A 25209-nucleotide genomic window follows, 5' to 3' on the forward strand; every position below is an offset into this window, starting at 1 on the left:
TTTAATATACATGATTCTCACCCGGACGAATGGCTGAGACGGGAATGATCCGATGACCAATGAACTTCCCGCCCTCTTCAAACACGGCTATCCTCAGGGAAGCGAGGGTGGGCAACACAACCTGACCAATAAACACCACAGTTATTTATTTCATGCACTCCAACCATCTGATGATAATAATAACAGGACTCTAAAAACACCCCGTACTTTTTTAAAGACGATGGGCTCCTCGTCCCACACAGGGTTGATGGCGTTGCTTTGGGACGTCTTTGTCTTGAAAGCTTTTCGCCTCGTGTCAACTGGAAGTCCAAACATGTCAATCTCCACATAAACGCCCACCTTCTTGTCAGTCAGAAACTGTCCTGATATGATCTAATGGAAGAGACACATAACCAGCGCTCAGGAAACTCGTTTCAAACTACAAACTACAGCTAGCTACAAGAAATTTACTTACAAAAAGTCTGCAACAATTTTATTATTTAGAGTCTCTACTAGTGTTGTCACGATACTGATTTTGAAACTTCGATATGATACCTTGAAAAATATCAATATCCAATGCCATTTTCAATACCGTGGTGAAAACATACATACATACAGCCATACAGACCATTTGTTATTATCTCATAATTTTTTTGATAGTTTGGGTAATTTTGTTGTAACAGTTTACACACAGAACAGGGAGACTTTATTTGAATCATTGAAATAGATTTACAAAAAAAAAAAAAAGACAAGTAAACAGTAATACAGTCATAACAGTAATAAAATAAGAACAAATAATCAATCTGCAACTGACAAAGTAAATAGGCGGGTCTAACAGTAGTATTCAGGTAAGAAATACTACAGAAATTAAAGTAATCAAATATAAAATAAGACTTTATTGTTATAGTCTTCATTGTAAAAATTAAATACAGATTAATTAAAGTTACAAAATGTATTCAGTCAAAAACAGAGAGTGATTTTCTCTCAGTCTTTTGTTCTTTCATTAACATGACAGACAGCAGCAGGTTTATTAGGCTGCTGTCACTTTAAGAGATTCAATATACTGTTACTCAACATTCATTAACTCTCAACTCTTTACGTTCCCAAACTGACTGTATTTACCCGAATACTCACCAAGACCGGGCACTTTGACATCATTTTATATGCATTTGACTGTTTAAGTGCAATAAGCCACGAAAAAGAAGTCAAATTGGTTCTCGGTAGCTGTCTGAGAGGCGGCTTTATGTGCGCGCCACTAATATAGATCAGTGATGCTCATGCTTTTAGTGTGAGCGTGAAACCTGCGGGAATGATTAAAATTATACGCCATACAAGCACTATTCAACTGGAGCGAATGAGATGAGTGAGTGACAGGAATATTGGAATCGTTTCAGATATTTCAGTATGGACACTTATCGAAATATCAATATTTTTGACAACACTAGTCTCTACTATTTTATTACTGTCATGAGAATTGAGCACATTTTATATTTTTACATTATTTTAATGAATCATGAGGGAACAATATATTTTAAATAATAGTCAATTTATATATATATATACACATACACACTACCATTCAAAAGTTTGGGATCGGTAAGATTTTTAATATTTTTAAAAGAAGTTTTGTCTGCTCACCAAGATTGCATTTGTTTATTGTAAAAACAGTAATATTATGAAATATTATTGCAATTTAAAATGACTGTTTTCTATTCAATGATGCTGAAAATTCAGCTTTGCATCACAGGAATAAATTACGTTTTCAAATATTTTCAAATAGAAAACAGTTATTTTAAATTGTAATAATATTTCATAATATTACTGATTTTACTGTATTTTTAATTAAATAAATGTAGCCTTGGTGAGCAGACGAAACTTCTTTATAAAACATTAAAAATGTTACAGATTCCAAACTTTTGAACTGTACTGTATATATATACATACATATATATATAAAACACTAAATTCATCAAATTAAAAAACATGAAGAAATATGTCAAATTATAGATAGCATCACATTAATGCACTGCAAATGAGTTTCCTGCTTCTAATAATTTTGGCAACAGTCTCATGTTCCAGTTAAAAAGCCATAAGCCTAACAACTCTCACCTTTACTGATAAGGTATTTGCTACGATCCCATCCACTGTGCTTTCTGTGAAGGGGTCGAAGTGCTTGTCCGGTCGCCTCATGAACTCTGGTTTGAGCCTGTAGCCACTTTTCCCGTTGTACTCGTACATGCCGAGGTTCAGCTGCATGGACAGATCTGAGAAAGCAAACAAATAGGAAGTGAAATTACAGCTGTCATTTCATATCAAAGTCATGTTTTAATAAGTCTTTCCTGAAGCGTTTTGATTCATCTGCTCACCGATGGTCTGAAAGTTGAGTGCTACAAGCTGACAGCCGGCGTTCCAGAACACCTGCGGCATGTAGTTGGAGGAATCCACCCGGGTTCCTTTGGGATAGATTCTGCTCAGCTGAAATTTGTTGTATCTACATGTACACTGTTAAGGGACTGACGTAATGAACTGAAATCATTCAGTTCCAGCACAACTATATACATCACAAAACATGTCTGTGTAAAATAACATGTAAAATATTAAAGAAATAATTTTTGCTATAATGTGACATTATTTTATTATGGGCATGAGAATTAAGTACATTCGTCCAGATGTTTATATATGTGTAAACATCTTTATATGTATATATGACATATCATTGTTTTTATATATACAGTACCGGTCAAAAGTTTGGACACATTACTATTTTTAATGTTTTTGAAAGAAGTTTCGTCTGCTCATCAAGGCTACAATTATTTGATCAGAAATACAGAAAAAAAAAAACAGTAATATTGTGAAATATTTTTTCAATTTAAAATTATGGTTTTCTATTTTAATATACTTTAAAATGTAATTTATTCCTGTGATGCAAAGCTGAATTTTCAGCATCTTCAGCGTCACATGATCCTTCAGAAATTATTCTAATAGGATTATTTGATACTCAAGAAACATTTCTGATTATTATCAATGTTGGAAACAGTTGTGCTGCTTAATGTTTTTTTATATAACCTGTGATACTTTTTTCAGGATTCTTTGATGAATAAAAAGTAAAAAAAAAAAAAAAACCATTGATCATCAATGAAATCCTGAAAAAAAGTGTATATAATATTTATAATAAGGTGTATTTACTGACCCCAAACTATATTATATTATATTATATTATATTATATTATATATATATATATATATATATATATTTACTGACCCCAAATTATGTTATGTTATATTTTGATCTCATGGTTAGAAAATTGTGTATGTATTCGAGGGAGAATGTATGTCGATATTATATTATATTATATTATATTATATTATATTATATTATATTATATTATATTATATTATATTATATTATATTATATTATATTATATTATATTATATTATATTATATATAAGATTTTATATATATATATATATATATATAATAAGGTATATTTACTGACCCCAAACTATATTAAATTAAATTAAATTAAATTATATTATATTATATTATATTATATTATATTATATTATATTATATTATATTATATTATATTATATTATATTATATTATATTATATTATATTATATTATATTATATTATATTATATTATATTATATTATGATCTCATGGTTAGAAAATTGTGTATGTATTCGAGGGAGAATGTATGTCGACTTCAGCTCCTTTATCTGTTGTTATTCCACAAGGATCTATTTTAGCACCAGTCTTTTTTTCTCTTTATATGCTTCTGTTAGGTCAGATCATGGGTATATATGGTGTGCATCAAGTAAAAAAAATTAGGTATAGTTTGTGATAGTGATTGAAATTTGATAAACAGATAAATTAAGTCGTCAAAATTAGTTTTTCCAGTTGAGACTGATCTCTAAAATTAAGGTTATTCATGCTTTTATTTTCTCAAGATTAGACTATGGTAATGCACTGTACTGTGGTGTTCAACACAAAAGCTTAGAGCGATTACAGCTGGTCCAAAATGCGGCTGCAAGACTTCTGACAGGCACTCGGAAAAATGAGCATATTACTCCTGTATTAAGAGAACTACTGTACATTGGCTGCCGGTTTCCTATAGGATTGATTTTAAAATACGATTATTTGTTTTTAAAGCCTTACATAGTACTGCTCCAACATATATAGCTGATCTGATCCAGGTAAAGAAACCAAAGAGAACGTTACGCTCTGAGTCATTAAATCTCCTGCGGACGTACCGGATAATGAGAGGAAACCGCTCCTTTGCGGCCGCCGCTCCTAGGCTGTGGAACAGTTTACCTCATTATATCCGGCAGTGCTCCACTCTTAGAGAGCTTAAACGCCATTTAAAATTGGATTTTTTTTCTGTAGCGTTTGATCATTCATGAGTGTTGTGTTAGTGGTGTAATGGGTTTTTATTAATGCCTCTTTGAATTTGAGGTTGATTTTGAGTAATGAGAATTTGGGGTGAAAATGTACATTAAAAGGCCCTAAAAATAGGCTCCGTTTTATTTAATCCAAATGTTTATTTTTATTTGTATACGTGGTGAAATGTGACCCAAACTTGTATTGGCAGGTTTTCTGAGATGCACTCAATAAAATGGCAAAAAATGAAAACAATATTCTTTCATAAGACTTGAAACAGTGCATATGGACTAGAGTTCTGAAATGTTCCTGCCAGATTCGATTATTTGGGTCATAAGTTATGACATGAATAATAGATGCACTTGTCCTGGTTTCCTGTCATGTGTCTGATGGGATATGCGAGTTGTGTGTGAAGTCGCTACAGACGAGCAGAAGAACAAAACACACTCATCCTGGAGTTCTTCAGGTAAAGGATGCTCTACAAACTCCACCGGTGTCTTCGTGAGCTGCTCCAGGGCTTTGGTCTCCACAAACGATGACATCTGATAACTGCGCTTGGTTTCTGAAAGCAGACAAATCGAGTTTTAATAAGATCTTCAAATCAGAGCACACATTATCGCATGCGGTCATACTCACTCTTGGAAACCTCAAAGGAGTGGAACTTGGTCGGCTGGATGTAATTGACCAGAGTGGACATTTCTTCTGTGGCAAAGGCTTCAGATCCTGCTGTACCCTGAAAAAACACACAAAACCACCTCATTAGATGGATAAACTGCTTTTTATGAAGGTTAAGATCTGCATTTGACACTCTGTTGAGAAAAATCATCATTTTTTATGAGTTTCAAGCTCTGTTTTGTACTGTATTGGTGGGCAAATACCTGGAACTGACACAATAGAGTTAACATTTTATTTACAGAGAAATCTGTTAATAAAATGTCAATATTTTACTGTAATCAGTTCAACTGATTTATCCTAGTGTTGTTAATGTCAACTAGAACAAAACTATCATTTCGATCATTTAAATAAAGATTAAACAAAATATAAATATAAGAGGAAAAACTAGAAATGAGGGAAAATGTTAGAAATTTGAAAAAAAAATAGAAATGTTGGGGAAAAAATTGCAAATGTTGCCTTGGCAACTAACTGAAATAAATGAATGAATAAATGTAAGTACTAAATTTGTTAAAACTAAAACTGAAATAAAAATAAAGTATAAAATGTAAAAAAAAAAAAAAAAGAGAAAAAAAAATAGAAATTAGAAACATTGCCATGGCAACTATATTGAAGTACTAAAATTACAAAAATAAAACAGATTTTTTTAATATATAAAATTAATGAATACATTAAAGCTAAACAGACATGTTTTAAAAGAAACCAACAAAAAATAGAAAAAGGAAATGTTGCCTTGACACCTAACAAATAAATAAATAAATAAATAAATGTAAGTACTAAAATTGCTAAAACTAAAACTAAATAAAAGTAAAGCCATACAAAAATATATTTTTTTAAAAAAATAAATAAAAACTAAAATAAAAAAAATACATTAAATCTATATAGAAATATTTTAAAAGAAACCAACAAAAATAGAAATCAGAAACATTGCCTTGGCAACTATATTGAAATAAGTTTAGGTTGAAGTCCTATAATTACTAAAACTAAAACTAAAACTGAAATAAAAGTAAATTAAAGCTATATAAAAATATAAATAAAATGACAAAAGCACATAACAAAATGACTAAAATTTCAATTAAAATGAAAACTGAAAAATATAAAACAAAAGCAAATATATCTGCAAGCAACAACTATGGGGAAAAGTACTGCAGACAAACAGTCTTAAGAGGTGTAATATGATTTTGTCTACCAACCCAAAACTAGTAACTTTTTGTCAGCACAGTCTGAAGATGATAAGATTTGATTTTGGTGAAAATCGAACGAGTGGTCTAGGAGGAGTAGTAAAATAGTAGGTTCTGAAAGAAAACCAAAAAGGCGGACAGGAAGTTTGACCAAATATGGCAAAATTGAGGGATTGAGGGATTGAGTTAGAGGCTCCAAATCTGCTGTGGTGACAGTTTAGACTGTCCTCTATCTGTGTGCCAAATCTCATAACTGTCCCGCAAGTGCTTCTATGGGCTGCCATAGACTACGAGAGTGGAAGAAGAAGAAGAAACGGAAGAACACAAAGAATGCCAACGATTACAGTAGGTGCCTACACACCTTTGTGCCTGACCCCTAATTATAGCATTAATAAATACTATCATTGTAAATAAATACATATTTATACATACACATCTATCAATAAAAACACAAACTCATACTGACCTCGTCTGACTTCTTACAGTCGTCATCGTCATCATCTTCATCCTCGTCATCCTCAGCCTCCACCTCTGCAGGCGCTAAATGACAAAAATAAACTGATACGTCAATCAAATCCCAAATTTGAGAAGCAAACAGTGATTTGCAAACACATGCACAGCTTAACCAGACGTCCTGAGACTCATTTTTGTCACACGTCTCCATCCACTCAATATATGCAGAGCTGGTGTGAGATAAGATAGAGCTCAGAGACAGGAAGTTCTGTTAATCCCATGATAAAGAGAGCAGATGTGTGTGGCTTTAAGATGCTAAGACATAATCAATGAGTCTGAACACGCGAGACCTTCACCACCTGCTGCTTTAAAGGGATAGTTCACGCTCAAAAGAAAATTCAGACATCATTTACTCAACCTCGTGTTATTGCAAACATGAACTATTTCACACAGCAGACAGTTTAAAGTGACGACATCACTGTCTGCAAAAACGCCATGTGATCCAATGAAAGAGATTCCTACAGGTTTGTAACAACACTGTCATTTCACAACACCAGTCAAATGTTTGGAATAATTAATATTTGGTAAAAGTCTCTTTTTTTAAAGTAATATTTAAAAAAAAAAAAACATTCATATTTTTATTTAATAAGGACACATTAAATTGCCCAAACGTGACAGTAAAGACATTTATGTTAAAAACATTCTATTTCAAATAAATGCTATTCTTTATAGTTATAAAGTAGGAATTATGAGAAATAAAGTCAGAATTGCGAGAAATAAAGTCAGAATTGCGAGAAATAAAGTCAGAATTGCGAGATATAAAGTCAGAATTGCGAGTTATAAAGTCAGAATTGCGAGATATAAAGTCAGAATTGCGAGAAATAAAGTCAGAATTGCGAGTTATAAAGTCAGAATTGCGTGATATAAAGTCAGAATTGTGAGATATAAAGTCAGAATTGCAAGTTATAAAGTCAGAATTGCGAGTTATAAAATCAGAATTGCGAGATATAAAGTCAGAATTGTGAGATATAAAGTCAGAATTGCAAGTTATAAAGTCAGAATTGCGAGTTATAAAATCAGAATTGCGAGATATAAAGTCAGAATTGCGAGAAATAAAGTCAGAATTACGAGAAATAAAGTCAGAATTGCGAGAAATAAAGTCAGAATTGCGAGTTATAAAGTCAGAATTGTGAGATATAAAGTCAGAATTGCGAGTTATAAAGTCAGAATTGCAAGTTATAAAGTCAGAATTGCGAGTTATAAAGTCAGAATTGCGAGATATAAAGTCAGAATTGCAAGTTATAAAGTCTGAATTGCGAGTTATAAAGTCAGAATTGTGAGATATAAAGTCAGAATTGCGAGTTATAAAGTCAGAATTGCAAGTTATAAAGTCAGAATTGCGAGTTATAAAGTCAGAATTGCGAGATATAAAGTCAGAATTGCAAGTTATAAAGTCAGAATTGCGAGAAATAAAGTCAGAATTGCGAGAAATAAAGTCAGAATTACGAGAAATAAAGTCAGAATTGCGAGAAATAAAGTCAGAATTGCGAGAAATAAAGTCAGAATTGCGAGAAATAAAGTCAGAATTACGAGAAATAAAGTCAGAATTACGAGAAATAAAGTCAGAATTGCGAGAAATAAAGTCAGAATTGCATGTTATAAACAATTGCAAGATATAAACGTGCAATTCTGACTTTTTTTCTCACAATTGTGAGATATAAACTTGCAATGGTGAGTTATAATGTCCAATTCTGAGGAAAAAAAGAAGGACTTTATAACTCGCAATTGCGAGTTTATATCATGCAATTCTGACTCTGAAAAAAGTCAGAATTGTGAGATAAAAAGTCGCAATTATACCTTTTTTAATTTTTTTATTCAGTGGTGGAAACAAGCTCCAATAGAAAACAGTTATTTTAAATTGTAATAGTATTTCACAATATTACTTTTTATTGTAATTTTGATCAAATAAATGCATGCTTGGTGAGCAGAAGAGACTTCTTTTAAAAAACATTTAAAAAATCGTAATGCTATCAATCTTTTGACCGATAGTGTATTCTTCTACAAATGAGTCTTTAAGTTGTATTTGGTTCTGAAATAATGCGCATCATTTATTTCCTGATAATGCAGCCATGAATCACTTCAGTCAGCATGAGTTCAGACATGAGTTCAGGTGTCTGTGGTGCTGCAGGTGGAGGTCTCGAGGAATCTACGCCCTGCTGAGGAACCAGCTGTTCAACATCTGCTTTCCGCCTGAATGCTGTCTGGATTCAACCTTTAAAAACCTCTAGCATCCATCACAGGCTCCTGACGCCTCCGTCAGACATAAACGCACACCTCTCCGACCTGCAGAGGGTCTGTCAGCACACCGGCGCTCGAAAATGTCAGACGCTTGACTCTCCACATGCAGCTTTACACAGAGACCAACTCACGGCCCTGGGAACGGCGGCGCTAATCGAGCTGCAGATGAGTTTATGACGTTTGCTGCTGTGCTTTCTTTCTTTCAACTAAAGATCGAGCCTTGAAAGGGAACATATCAAGGGCTTTCATTTCACCTAAGAGAAGTTTCAAATAAGAGGGATGAATACACTACATCGACCAGAAACCAGTTTTCAAATAACACACGTCAGAAATCATATACTGGATCAAGTTATAATTATGGTGTCTGTAATTTAAACTCTAAGGCATTTATGTTGAAAATCTATCAAACCATTAAACAGAGAATATACCAAACGAACCAAGCTCAGAACTGTACACATTTATATATTATATTATATTATATTATATTATATTATATTATATTATATTATATTATATTATATTATATTATATTATATTATATTATATTATATTATATTATATTATATTATATTATATTATATTATATTATATTATATTATATTATATTATATTATATCATTTTTAAACTAATAAAACAATTAATATAAATGAAAAATTTAAAAATAATATAATAATATTATATAAAATTTTTGAACAATTTACTAATTTAACTATTTTTTAAATTGTATATTTACAATTTAGCACCGTATACAATTTTTTTTATAAATACTAAAATAATAATAGTATGGTATATATTATATATAATATAAAATTATATTTTATTAATTTACAAATGTAATATAAAGAATACATATATATATATATATATATATATATAAATAAAATTTACTAGTATATATAATTTACTAGTCTAATTTTCTAATTTTTTATATTATATATTTACAATTTAGAAATGTATACAAAGTTAATATGAATAATATAAAACAAAATGAATTATAATATAGTAATACAACGTATATATGACATAATAATGTAAAATTACACATTATTAACCATTTACAAATTGAATTTTAATTTTTTATATTGCAAATTTACAATTTAGAAATGTATACAAATTGAATATAAATGCTAAAAAAACAATAGTATATTATATATAATAATATAGAATTATATTTTATTATTAATTTACACATTTAATTTGAATATTTTACATAGAATATTTACAATATTGATAAACTATGTCTTGCATGTTTTAAAATCAAACACTGTCAGTCATGTACGTGAACATTTCAATTATTGGCTGATTGTTTGAAAGTTTCGCCCATTTGAGATCTCATCCAATCATCATACACTGTCCAGTCAACATCAATTCTTGCTTCATTGAGTTTCAAGTACTGACTTCACAATCAGTCACACAGATTTCAAGGGAAAACAGTCCAAGCGTGAAGAACAGGAGCCCTTTAATACCTGCAGGTCCAGCGCTGGGTGACGAAGGCTCAAACACGCTGGACGAGTCGCTGTTGGTGTTGGACACCTGCTCGGACAACTTCTTCTTCGTGCTGCCGTCAGATGGTTTCGGGTGAGATTTCTTGTTCTTGATGAGGATCTTTCCCATGAGCTCTTGAGGGCTTGGCAGAGGAACTCCAGATTCGAGCTGAAACGCCACAACAGAATCTGTCTTGAGAACACTGGCTCGGCCGGAATGGACTCGTCCAAAAAAAGAGCACAAACGGATGTGGGAGTGATAAACTTACAGGGTATTTCTCAAGCGGCTCGGTCAGTAGTGCGTCCCCAAATATCGATCTGCAATATTCTGCCATTTTGGCTTGCTGTTTGGGGCTGAGATTCAATATAAACACCATTAGAGCTGTCATAAAACAGCCATTGCAACACGTTAACACAATTCGTTTCTTGCAACGTTTGCATGCATCTCTCACTACATGTCCTTCTGTGACTGGAATGAAATTCCCAGACTGCACGCACATCGTGTCATCTTTGATTTCATGCAGAAAATAAAGCGAGCGTTCAAGCCGCCACATCTCACAAGAGAACAATGATGACTGAAAACAAATTATGCATTTCAGAGACGGTTATAATCGCTCTACTCCTTGTTGCCATAGTTGCAGTCGGCCCCTGAGGAGCCGCGGCGCTACGGGACGAGAGTATTAGCGTGTGCGGCTTCACTTACGAGTCCACATGATTCTCAAAGGACAGGATGACAGGGAAAGGAGACGTTTTGAAAGCGCACTCCGCTATAGCTTCGATCACTTCCTGGAAAACAAGGACAGAATTTAAACGAGAAATATTTAGATAAGTCAATGTGCAATATCTCTATTTACAGTGATTGTTTCTAATGTTTTATTGCAGTTAGAACAGAGAATGCAGTGCTAAATGACTTTTTATTATTGTACAGTACTTTCTGTTTTATTTGTTACTGAATACAATGTATTTTAAAAAACTATATATATATATATATATATATATATATATATATATATATATATATATATATATATATATATATATATATATATATATATATATTTATTTTTTATTTTTTATTTATTTATTTTTTTTTTTTTACTGTAAGTATTTCACCTGTAAATTTTTGGCCACTAAAAACATTTGTGTTTTGCATTCACACCATTAAATATCACCGTTAAGTCCAAGACCAAGAGATATCAGCAGACCCAAATTGTAATTTAATGTTATATTTATATATTTACAATTTAAAAATGTATAAAAATTTATTTTTATTTTGTAATATATTGTATAATTACAATTCAGAAATATATATATATATATATAAACTTTTATAATGAAATATATAACTATTACATATTTATTAAAAATATATATAATTATATTATAAATAAAATAATATATTATTTATAATTTAATTATATATATTATTTATAATTAAATTATAAATAATATATAATAATTTGTTTAGATTTATAATTTATTAAATTATATATATATATATATATATATATATATATATATATATATATATATATATATATATTATATATAGAATAAAATATAAAGCTAAACAAATAATAAATTAATAATTATTAATATTAATTAGCTTAATATTAATAATTATTAATATTAAGTTAAAATTCATTTTATAAATGTATACAGTTTAATTTTTATTAGTTGTATATTGTATCATTACAATTACAATTTTATTTACAATTTACAAATTACATTTTGATTTATAAATAAATAAAACTCTTAGCATGTACAAAACTCTCTCTCTCTCTCTCTCTCTCTCTCTATTATATATATACACACACTCATACATATATAAATAAGCTAACAAATAATGAACTAATAATGAATTAATAATTATTAATAATAATTAGCTTTAATAAAGGTTAAATGAAACAAGCACTCATAAGGCTGCTAACTTCAGCACACAGATTTTGCATTGCCTGTGTATCAGTCAGTGAAAACATGACTCTGTGCACCTAACCAATTATTGGCTATTTTTTTATAGAAAGCAAGTTAAGCACTACTTAACTGCAGGCTCTGATGAAAAGCTGTGTGATAACTCAAAAGTGAACCAGGCTCTCGTGTGAGTGTGGTGGTGGGCTGCGTGTCACCTTGAAGGAGATTTCTGAGGTCATGGTGAAGCCGTGAGTGATGACGGGTTCCTCCTCCGCCGTACGCCCCTTCCAGCAGTCCAGCTCTACACAGCGGCAGCCAGACAGCAGCGTCTGCCGATACATCTCCACCGAGGAGTTACCCGCAAGCTGACCCGCTGACAACACACACACACACACACAAACCCCTTAGCAAATGCTGGGAAGAACGCTGACTTCATGCAGAAACTAATATGCACTCAAGCAACTACTTTGCTTGACTCATATGGACTGAATTATGATACTTTCATGGTGTTTGTCCTTTTTTGAACTTCTCCTCATGCATTTAATGAAAAAACAACAACAACAACAGTATATTGTTGTTCAGCTTGGAACAGCATAAAGATAAAAAAAAAAGAAGACAGGTTTCATTGTGGGGAGAATTTGTATTATATTATATTATATTATATTATATTATATTATATTATATTATATTATATTATATTATTATATTATATTATATTATATTATATTATATTATATTATATTATATTATATTATATTATATTATATTATATTATATTATATTATATTATATTATATTATATTATATTATATTATACATTCATTCTCCAAACTGCATGTCATCTGTAGGGTTGCTGGAGTTATGTTATGATAGGTTCATAATTTCTCAGCTGATTTAGAATGAAATTGTGAAATTCTGCAGAATAGACTTGAATATGGTAATAAATAAAATGTACTATGCGGTATATATTACTACTATTAGTACTATATTTTCCTATATACATTTACATTTAAAATGTATAATATTGTATATTTACAATTTACCAATTTATACAAATTTAAATGTATTATATTTTATTTAAAATTAACAAATGCTAACAACAAGAGATGTACAGCTTGCATATTATTAAATTCAACTGCATTATGATACGTTCATGGTGTTTTTGTCCTTGTTTAAACTATATAAAAAATGAAGAAAGAATTTGATTTTTGGGTGCACTGTTCCTTTAAGAACACAGTTGAGTATGTACTTCAGCAGCTCTGCACTACCTTTTAGATTGATACATTAGCAGAATATTCACCATAATTGCATTTATAATTTATTTTCTTGGTTTTTGAGGCCTATAGCTGAGCATGCGGTGTGTTCTCAGATCTCTTCTGATAATTGGCTCTTATGTAATGTAATGCACTTTACAGTAAGCAGGTTTAAATGTAAATGTACTAATTCATATAAAACATAGCCAAATGTGGAGTTATTACTGTAGAGCTTATAAAGCACTGCTTTGAAATGATTCTTCTTCTCTGCACTTTTATGCAAACCGATTATCATCATTACTTATAGAAGTTCAGTCAGTATGAGGTGTGCAGTCTATTATGAGATTTTGCAACTTTGTTCGGTATTGTTTCTTACATCTTTTTGCATATTGCACCAGGCGATATGTCTGTTGTGGTACCTGTGAGGTAGGTGTTGTGGGAGGAGTTGATGAAGTAATGAGAGAGAGGGAAGGTCATGTCTTCACTCTGGTCCAGTTTTTCTGCAGGAATGACGCTGTTCTCTTGACTGATCAGATACCTGGAGAAGCCCTCGACTGAGATCTGCCCTGTTACACAAATAACACAATACATCAGAAAAAGAGGCACATGCTACAGACACATATATATATAGTATATATAGACATATATATATATATATATATATATATATAGTAAATGTAAACATTTCCAAAGGTCAGCATTCTCACCTAAAAGTGATCGGGCAGACCAAACCGTAAGTCAAAGAGACTTGAAACTTTGAGGGTTGGTAGTACTCACACCGTCTACAACGTCACCAATGCTCACCCTGATCGGCCTGACAGGGGCGCTACAGCGGTCAAAAGTACGAAATGGCTCACAACTCTGAAATTTTCGGGTATTTTGTATTTTTTGAAAAACCTACTTTCGCAAACTAGTCCTATAGTTTTTAGCCCGATCGGAACTAAACCAGTGCAGTGAGATTCTCCGGAGTCTGATTGTCAATAATTATCAAAAAAAAGTTGAAATTTCGATTCACGGTCCCTAAGGGCCGCCAAATGATCAAAGTGCTTTTAATAAGATGGCTCGTGAACAGAATGAGATATTTTCACCAAATTTGGCACAACTATGTATAAGCTCATTCTGTGGTCACGTGAAAAAGGACGTGGAGACTGGCCACTTGGTGGTGCTATAACTGGAAAAAACATGAAAATGGCTATAACTACTTCATCGTTGATCTGATTGACTTGAAAATTGGCATGCAATGTCTTTGTCCGAGTTGACATGATTGTTTATGACGGAGGCCAATCGAAACAATACTCGCTGGGCCTGTTTGACTCACAGCCATAGAGGCCAGTGGAAAATTCGAAAGAAATCGGTCACCTTTGCATTTTTTACGTGCGTAAAGGATTGTATATCCAACGATTATCGCACACGCCCACGACATTCATACTACATGGTAGGACTCCTCATTCTGAGCAACTTTGCCTCTAGGACCGCCACTGCCCATCGAATCGTTCGTTAAATATTGGAAATTTTTAAAAAAACAACTTTGGCGAACTAGTTCTAGGTTTTTGGCTCAACATCAATAACTGTTATAAAGCTTTATAAACCATATATTTTCTATGGTAAATTGCTTGTATTGGCTGTAAATGGTCATTTCCATCTATGATCAAGATGGTTACAGGTGTGCTAAATAAAACATAATACCTTTTTACGCATGTGCTTAAAGGCCTTAAGGCTCTTGAACCCCAATAATTGCAGCTTGCAGCTATATTTTGAAACACAATTCTTTTGGAACACTTTCTTTCTGTCAATTTTAAACAGTTTAATAAGAAATTGCTCTTGAATGGTAGTGTAGTTTTCATAGCAGCATCATTATGGCATCAAAAAGTGATACAATCAAGATCGCACTGTGTTCTATTCACCTACATCTCCTTTCAACAGAGGATATTTCACCTCAGAAAATTATCACTCTCTTTTGCACCTAAAGTAACGACTTGTCTCATCGAGTAAATTAGCACCGCGACTGCAAACAGACTTCAAATTAAACTCAAGCTGGAAGATCAGTGTTCCCTAAACAGCATTCGTGGTTGAAGGGAAGACACTGGGGGACGAGTGTCCCCTGCGACTAATTCTCACCAGCAGTTTACATTAATTAAACTCATTCTTTGCAGAGCTCCAAAGGTAATTAACCGTGGCCCTCTTTACGGCTGGAAGGCAGCGCTCAGGCTCAACGATCGCCGCCGTCTGTGTCACTCCAAAGCAAACAGCCCTTGATTTGCACACCGAAATAACACAAACCACCTCGAAAAGGGAAGTCAAATGGTTTTTAAAGACTACAATTACTGCACACTGCTGAAATTCAGCAATTGTCTTGTCGAGTTCAATGGAGAATGAAAGAACAGGAACGAGATAAGAATATAGATTGTATCTGTTGTCACAGTCTTGCATCCTAAGGTGGCTTTCTAGTTTCAACCAGCCACCAAGATGTTCAGACAGGTCTAGTTTAAAGATTTTACAGGGTTTTTACACTTTGGTCAAGCTGGAAGACCAGAAGCCATTATGTTAAGACTCAAAGGGGTCATGAATTGAGAAATCAACTTCCTTGTTAGTCCAATCAAAGCTTTTACTGACACCAGGCTCAGCGAATGACTCGTACTGGAACGTGCCTATAGATAGGTGAAACCCCGCCTCCACAGAAGAAATCAACTTCATCATTGCCATGTGAGGAGAGAAGAGCGATGCAGGACTAAAATAACAGAAAAAATGAGGAATATGGTTATTTATCATTTTCAACAATGTGAATGTCTCAGTTGAGCTTTATTTATTTGTATTCGGTACATTTCACTGTGGATTCTTTGGTAAATCGATCACATTTCGGTGCAAACAGACTTTTATGATATGGACTCGACAGTAATGCAACAACATGTCAGTAACTGTGTTCATTCTAATGCCTGATCTGATATTAATGATTCATGTACAGTCACGTGTTCTTTGTCTATGTGTCAGTCTATGTGTTAGTTTGTCTATGTGTCAACTTCACGTTGTTTCTCTTAGTAGGATGAAAATAATCTGTTATTTAAATGGTGATTAAATGATAAAAGGAAAGTGATCAAAGAACGCTCCCTTTATAATCGCTGGACCTGTCAATCAAACAGCTCAAGTTTTTTTGGACTTGCGCCAAAATTCACATTTTATTCAACGAATTTCTTAGTTACATCGAGTTTGCACAGTTAGTTATGATGAAAGAATTAATTAGTGTGCAGAAATTGAGTTACAATGACGAGATCACTGCTTTCATGAGCTCAACAACATGTCTGTGATCGACTACAATGTTCATCACTGCAACCTTTCATGCCACAATCTAAATATAATGCTATAATCAACACTTTTCACGATTAGTTAACGTTGCAAGCTGTAATAGTAAAAACGTGCTAAAACACAGTTCATGAGCCCTTTAACATGGAAGTAAAATAATGCCAAATGTATTTTAAACAAAAAAGCTTGTTGAATTGCACTACTTGAAATAAATATGCATTACATTAACCTTACTTGCATTTTAATATGTTTTAAAACCACAGAGATTTGATCATAAAACTAAGCATTTAAACTAAGACATACTATTGGCAGATATAAAGTGACGACTGATATTTATATGCATTTTATTTTAGTATTCGGTTATACTAAAATGATCATTGATTTACAAGCATCAATTTCATCTTACTCTTTTGTCCATATAAATATCAGCATCTGCATCAAATTGCATATTTTTGCTCCATATTCTCACTATATCATAATATATGAGCCATAAAAGCTTGATGGATAAAATATGACACTCAACTAAAAAAATGTTTTTTATACAACATTTTTTTTTTTTTTTTTTCAATAAACTGTTCCATTTCAAAACATTAGTTTTGTCTGACTTATTTCATATGTATACAGTAGATGTTTGCAACTGGTTAAACCAGCAAAGACCAGCAAACCATCTTTAATTTGTTTTTTGTTTTTTTGGGGGTTTTTTTACAGCCATTTCAAATATAAAAATAAGCACCATGTGTCCAGGGTTTATTGACAATCGGATAATGAATGCCGCTCGGACACAATGTAATCCTGCCACCGCAGACCATTTCCGCATTTACAACCAAATCTACAATCAATACTATGCAAATATGTGTGCCTCGCGTGGGCGTTCGACTGTCCACCGCCTGTCTTTGAGATTGGACTGAGAAAATAGAGTCGGTAATCTGTGTGACAGCAGTGTGTCATGCTAGAACCGCGAGCTAAAGAGCCCGATGATCATCCTCATCTATCGCCAGCACTGGCCCCTCTGGACTCAATGTGCCTAATCAATCACCTGTCACAGGCTAACGGCCTCCCGCGCATTATCATCCACTGACCTGATCTCCAGTTTGCCCATGGAGCCTTGTGCTCTGAGAGATATAAATAAACTGGCTCGACTGCGGCGTCGGACTGCATCTCGGGAGTTATTGTTGCTATGGTAATGAGAGGTGGAGAATGTTATGGAGGTTTTGTTTTCTTAGAATAAAAATAAGAAAACTCAAAAGCTCTGTCCAAAAACAAGTGCACTTCCTTGCTGTCTACCTCCTACATGGGCAGCTGCCTTCTAAGGCAACATCCCAACTGACATTGATACTTATAAATTACATAAAATAATACATAATGCACAAAAAAAGTTTGGTAATTGTACACAAAAATGCTGGGTTAAAAACAACCCAAGTTGGGTTAAATATGGACAAACCCAGCAGTTGGGTTAAATGTTTGAAAGAAAAAAAAATACTATATTGCTTGCTTAAAATGAACCCAAAATAGGTTAGAAATTAAAAATCAGACACATAATTACAATATTTTTTATTAATAAGCATTTTAATAAATGTTTATTATTTAATTATTATTTATTAAACATATAAATAAATGTTAATTTATTAAACATTAATAAATGTTCATTTCCAACCTATTTTGGGTACAATTTAAGCAAGCAATACAGTCATTTTTAAACAATAGTTGAGTTAAATAAAACTACCCAGCAGGCTGGGTCAAACATTTTACCCAACCGCTGGGTTTGTCCATTTTTAACCCAACTTGTTTTTTTTTTTTAATAGTATCAATTATACTTTTCAGTTTATAATGAATAGGTATATTAATTAGTATTATTTGTGTATTAATTATTGTATTAATATACTAATTATAAAAATATGCTTATACTAATATACAGTAAATTATATACTGAAATAATTATATGCAAATAATATACTTAATAATCAGCATATTACATTAGTGAATTTACATCGAAGGCATCATCCAATTGAAACAGATCCTTACATATAAGCATAAAAATATACACTGCAGTATTTTTTTTTAATGGGATTAAAATACTTATAGCTATTCTTTTGAGTTTAGAATTAATTAGTATATCAGAATTAGTATATTAATTAGTATATTAATATACTAATTATATACTAAAATTTACTTAAATTAATATAAATAAATATAATATGCTTAATTAGTATACATAATACATTAATTAATATACTAATTGCTATATTAAAAGAGTGAATTTACACAAGCAGTTTCCTTCTAAGGCAATAACTCGACTGAAACAGAGGTTTTAAATGTATATGCACAAAAATATATATACTACACAAAAATGTTGGGTAAAACAATACATTTTAATTGGATAAAACTATTTATATCTATACTTTTCAGTTTAGAATGAATTTGTATATAAGTATTGGTAGGTTAACTAATATAATAATATACTAATTATATACTAAAATGTACTTATATTAATATAAATAAATATAATAAAACTAGTATATTAATTAGTAAACTAATTATTAGTATTTTGTTTTCCCAACGCTACAAAATCTGTATTTTAGCTAATGGATTAAGGCGAACATCGCAATCTAATTAATATTCATGAGCCTGTGTGCTGATTCGCTGAAAGCAAATTTCCTGAGGAGGTTAACGAGATGAATGACTAAGAATATCTGATAAAAAATATACAGTTTGGTTGTTGCAACAAATTTTCAGGCCTAATTAGTACATTTTCATGACTCAAATGTGAATCAAGTTTCTGTAAAACTGATGGGACGGGATAGTTCCTGCACCCCTGGTTAAATCCTGAGGAATTTGCTGTTTGAACCGACAGAGAACATTGAAAGACAGGAATCCATCACTGTTTTAATGTGGCTGTCAATCAACAAGTTGGGTGGAAAAACTAATGAGGGATTAGATTTCATATTAGTATGATGACAGGAACAGACGGCGTTTGATTATAAAGGCCTCATTAAAAAACTCATGGGAACACAGGGCCAAAACCACCCACATAATTATCAGTGATAATCAATTACATTCATTCGAGCTGTCCATCAGCGATCGATAAATAAACACCTCCAAACTGAGCTAATTCTCGTCTGTGGAATCTGTCTTTCTCAGACCACCGGGGATGATGGGATACAGATAAACCATGATTCTGCCAAGACAATCAATAGTCTGTGCTGGTGGATTAAAACATTTACTGCCAGGAAAATTCACTCAAAAATGAGAACTGTCACTGAACAGAGCCACGTTTAATTTAAGAGCTGTGGTGAAGGGGAAGATTTTCAGTGAATAAAGATTACAATTGAGTCTTTTCTCACATAAAGCATCATATGACTTCAGAAGATTTGGAATATAGTAAAATGAGTCATATGAACTTCTGTTATGGTGTTTTTTTATTTAATATTAAACATGCTCTCTAGAGACGGTCCTGTACTGTTTCTCCTGTTTTGTTGTTGCTGGAGTACCCGAGTGTAAAGGCTATGCCCACTTCTGGAATAAGGGGTGGAGTGCATCAGCTCATTTGTATTTAAAGTGGTGGTTGATTATGATTTCACTTTTTTAACTTTAGTTAGTGTATAATGTTTCTGTTTGAGCATAAACAACATCTGCAAAGTTATGACACTAGAAGTTCAATGCAAAGGGAGATATTTTTCTCCACAGCAACTACATAAATGTATCTACTAACCATTCAGAAACGTCTAAAAGTTGTAACTTCTTCCTGAGTCTCTCCATCAGTGTCGACTCCGGTTTGAACAATGTAAGACTGGACACTGTTACTGACAATCCTCATTTTGGCTGCGTGAGATTCTCCAGCTTTGCTGTTGTTGAGCAACTGAAGCATGAGCCGTTAAAGCTACGCCCTCTTTTGGAAAGGAGCAGCTCATTTGCATTTAAAGGGACACACACAAAAACTGCGTGTTTTTGCTCACACCCAAATAGGGGCAAATTTGACAAGCTATAATACATTATCTGTGAGCTATTTTGAGCTGAAACTTCACAGGCAGATTCTGGAGACACCAGAGACTTATATTACATCTTGTGAAAAGGGGCATTATAGGACCCCATTAATAATAAACGAGTTCTCTGGAAACGGCCCATACTGTTTTTCCTGTTTTGTTGTTGCTGGAGTGTCCAATGCATGGGCTGTAAAGGCACTGCCCACTTCTGGAATAAGGGGTGGGCTCAATGGCAACTCATTTGCATTTAAAGATACACACATGAAAACAAATGGGTTTTTGCTTTCAGCCAAAAAGGGGCATTTTGTGCATGGTATAATAAAAGATCTGTGTGGTATTTTGAGCTGAAACTTCAATACTTCAAATGAAACTTCTTGAAACTACATACAAGCATTGAAAACTTAATTAGAGCTCTTTATATATAATCACATTTTAAATAAAAAATTCAATTTTTATCAGAATAAAAAAATCACAATTACTGTGAATGCTGTATGGAAAAAAACTTCATCAAGGTTAGTATTGTTTGGAATGATGTGATGGTTTTGATTTTCAGGCATTTGTCTCAAACAGACCTTTCTGAATCATTCCTGGGTTGGGCTCAAATTTCTCCATGAGGCTCTGGGTTTGTTCAGGCTTCAGCGGCGGGTACAAGATCTCGTTCAGACGAGGATCCCGCTGTTTGTTGTTTATGAATTCCGTCATCTGATCCAGGGTAAGAAAGTTTCTACCCTTTGCGCCACTGGAGAGAGACGGTGAGAGAAAAGAGCGTATGGTTTACAGTGATAATCATAACAGTAATAGAGCAGCAACATATCAGTGTGCAAATTACACAATGACTTTCAGGAGGGTTGTTTTTGTTTTTAATGTCTCGGTTATGATCAATGCCAATTATCTTTCATCATGATTTTTAAAATTGTAACGCCCCCAAATCCAGCCTAATTACAACACTGTGATGGACTCATGTGCGCTCGTCTCATACATATCATTCCAACACGACCTAAAGGCATCATTAGCTAGCTGTAATAAATAAATTAATTAATTAAACATAAAGATTAAAAAAAGAGAAAAAATAAAATAAAAAAAGATAAATAAAAAATGTATAAAATATAAATGTATAAATAAATAAATAAATAAAAGAGATTAAAAAATAAATACATGCATAAAATAGATAAAAAATAAAGATAAAACCAGATCAATTAAATAAATAAATACGTAAAAACAAAAACAAAAACAGGTAAATAAAAACAATGCATAAATAAATAAATAAAACAGAAGAATAAATAAATAAATAAATAAATAAATTGATAAAAACAGATAAATAAAAACATTTTAAAAATAAATACATAAATATATATATAAAACGATTAAAAATAAATACGTAAATAAAATAGATCAAATGCACAGATAATAAATAAATAAATAAATAAATAAATAAATACATTTAAGCAAACAAACAATGATAAAAGAGAAAAGTAAATAAGTAAATGAATCAAATAAATAATAATTGGTAAAAACAGAAAAAATAAACCAATTAATAAAAACAGTGCATAAAATAAATGCATAAATGAATACATATACATAAAAATAAATTAGAAAAAGATAAATAAACAAAATACATAAAAACAGATAAACCAATAAAAATGTATTTTTATGCTATAGCTTCAGCTGAAAACAGCTTCATAAAGACTTACAGATCAGCAAATATTTGGTTAATCTCAGATCGTGGGCAGAGATGGTTGATGAACGATTTATAAACATCAGGGGTCAAATCCTCCAAAGGGATGGAGTCATTCTGCAGGAACGAACAGAAACAGACAATCTAAATAATGAAATACATATCCATATATCTATCTGTCGAAACAACTAATCACCAAAAATACTGGAGCCAAACTTGTTTCTAATAACATGTAGTCTCATATTAATAAAAACAAAAATAAGCTGGCCTCAAAATTAATTAGTTAATTCCATCCTATAAGAACCATCTAGTTAACCCGACACCGAATCAATCGGTTTGTTACGACAAACCCAATAACGCACAAAGCCGTCAGAGAGCAAACATCAGTCAATGTCATCCACATGCTGTTAGACATTCATCTCCCGCAGTAAACATTCAAAACATTCAGTCTGGAAGGCCGCGCCAGTGCCCAAGGCTGATTAATGCTTTGTTGGTCAAAATATAAAGCAACAAAAAAAAAAAAAAAAAACACATGAAAGGATGCGAATGCGAGTGAGTCAGAGGAGGAGGGCAGCGGGAATAACACCATGATGATTTCTCATTAGCTACACTCTTTTTTCCCTCCCGAGTCTCCCGAGGCCTTTTAACATTATGGATTTTGAAAATCTCCCCATGTCTGCCGCTCAACCTTTAGATTTGCCGTAAAACGCTAAGGCAAACAAATAGACTCCCCTTGTTGCTGTGATTGAAAACATAAGATGTCATTTGTCAGGCGTTTAGAAAGGCGACCTGCTTCAATCTGAAAGCACAGGTTTTTGGTGAATCCCTCAAATTCACATCCTCCAGAAATGCGCAGTCTTCCTGTCTGCCAGCGGGTTTCTGGAGCGATTAGCCGAACATATGCTCACCCGGCCGGCCGGAAGATTACAGCTCTCCAGTGCCGTTTCCACGCGCTTCCGGTCAGTCGAGAAAATGCGGAATATGCTGCAGAAAAACAGGGAAACATTAGGATCTGCTCATGTTCTGGTTTATCAGGTGAAAACAGCCGGTGACTTACTTTTTCACAGGGATGCGACCCTCTTGATTGGTCTGCAGCTTGAGTCTCGTGAAGCTGGTGATAAACAAAACAATTTCATTCAAAAGGTACATCAGTCATTCAAGGGGAACGATGCCTTTTTTGGCCTTGTGTCTCCATAACTTACTACTAATGAACTGAACTTCGCAGTAGAACATCTGAAAGTGTATATATCTGGGACTATATTGATACATATTGCTGCACTATTGTTGGTTTGATTTCGTCTACTGTTCTCTTCATTTGTAAGTCACTTTGGATGGATGGATGGATGGATGGATGGATAGATCAATTGATTGATTGATTGATTGATTGATTGAATGATTGATGGGTGGATGGATGAGGATGGATTGACAAACTGACGGATGGACGGATTGACTGATTGATTGATAAACTGATAACAGGATGGATGGATGGATGGATTGACTGATAGATGGATAGATGGATTGACTGATGGATTGACTGTTTGATTGATTGATTGATTGATTGATTGATTGATTGATTGATTGATTGATTGATTGATTGATTGATTGATTGATTGATTGATTGATTGATTGATTGATTGATGCGAGGATGGATTGACAGACTGACGGATGGACGTATTGACTGATTGCTAAATTGACTGATAACAGGATGGATGGATGGATTGACTGATAGATGGATAGATGGATCAACTGTTTGATTGATTGATTGATTGATTGACTGACTGACTGACGGATGGACGGACGGACGGATTGACAGATTGACAGACTGGCGGACGGACGGATTTACTGATTGATTGATTGATAAATTGACTGATAACAGGATGGATGGATGGATGGATTGACCGATGAATGGATGGAATGACCGACAGACAGACAGACAGACAGACAGACAGACAGACAGATAGACAGATAGATAGATAGATAGATAGATAGATAGATAGATAGATAGATAGATAGATAGATAGATAGATAGATAGATAGATAGATAGATAGATAGATAGATAGATAGATAGATAGATAGATAGGATGGACTGATGGATAGATGGATTGACTGATAGCTGGATGGATGGATGGATGGATGGATGGATGGATGGATGGATGGATGGATGGATGGATGGATGGATGGATGGATGATGGATGGATGGATGGATGGATGATGGATGGATGGATGGATGGATGGATGGATGATGGATGGATGGATGGATGATGGATGGATGGTTGGATAAATAGACAGACAATTTTTAAAATAATTAGATAAACACAAATAAGTAGACAAAAAAGATAAATACATTTATTACAATAAATACATTGTTTTTCTCTCATTTCTTAATGTATTAACTAACATGAACTACCACTGAGAAATACATGTTACAGTATTTATTAATCTTTGTTAATAAATACAGTCGTTCATTACTTGTTCATGTTAGTTCACAGTGCATTAACTAATGTTAACAAATACAACTTTTGATTTGATTTTGATTATAATGATGTATTAGTAAATGTTGAAATTAACATTAACTAAGATTATTAAATGCTGTAGAAGTGCAGTTTATTATTAGTTCATGTTAACTCAAATAGATAACC

General features: G+C 32.7%; 1 protein-coding gene across 3 annotated transcripts in view; it reads right to left on the bottom strand.

The window, feature by feature from the left end:
- Window positions 1-25209, bottom strand: part of plcb1 (phospholipase C beta 1) — a 79080-nt gene that overhangs the window by 20467 nt on the left and 33404 nt on the right. For 2 of the 3 annotated variants that reach the window (XR_010892565.1, XM_067368444.1), the window contains exons 6-21: window positions 23627-23680; window positions 23478-23553; window positions 22586-22686; window positions 21467-21633; window positions 14037-14183; window positions 12580-12737; window positions 11157-11239; window positions 10723-10807; window positions 10436-10622; window positions 6684-6757; window positions 5001-5097; window positions 4842-4926; window positions 2346-2470; window positions 2089-2243; window positions 208-372; window positions 22-121 (exon numbers count right to left, since the gene is read on the bottom strand). Coding sequence is in view for 2 of the 3 variants with exons in the window: in XM_067368444.1 (XP_067224545.1) it covers window positions 22-121; window positions 208-372; window positions 2089-2243; window positions 2346-2470; window positions 4842-4926; window positions 5001-5097; window positions 6684-6757; window positions 10436-10622; window positions 10723-10807; window positions 11157-11239; window positions 12580-12737; window positions 14037-14183; window positions 21467-21633; window positions 22586-22686; window positions 23478-23553; window positions 23627-23680 (1859 nt within the window). In the remaining variant the exon portion in view is untranslated. Of the gene's footprint in view, window positions 1-21; window positions 122-207; window positions 373-2088; window positions 2244-2345; window positions 2471-4841; window positions 4927-5000; window positions 5098-6683; window positions 6758-10435; window positions 10623-10722; window positions 10808-11156; window positions 11240-12579; window positions 12738-14036; window positions 14184-21466; window positions 21634-22585; window positions 22687-23477; window positions 23554-23626; window positions 24684-25209 lie in introns of all 3 variants that reach the window. The other variant, XM_067368445.1, reaches the window with a different exon arrangement.

The sequence above is a fragment of the Chanodichthys erythropterus genome, chromosome 18, assembly GCF_024489055.1.
Source record: "Chanodichthys erythropterus isolate Z2021 chromosome 18, ASM2448905v1, whole genome shotgun sequence".
Lineage (NCBI taxonomy): Eukaryota > Metazoa > Chordata > Actinopteri > Cypriniformes > Xenocyprididae > Chanodichthys > Chanodichthys erythropterus.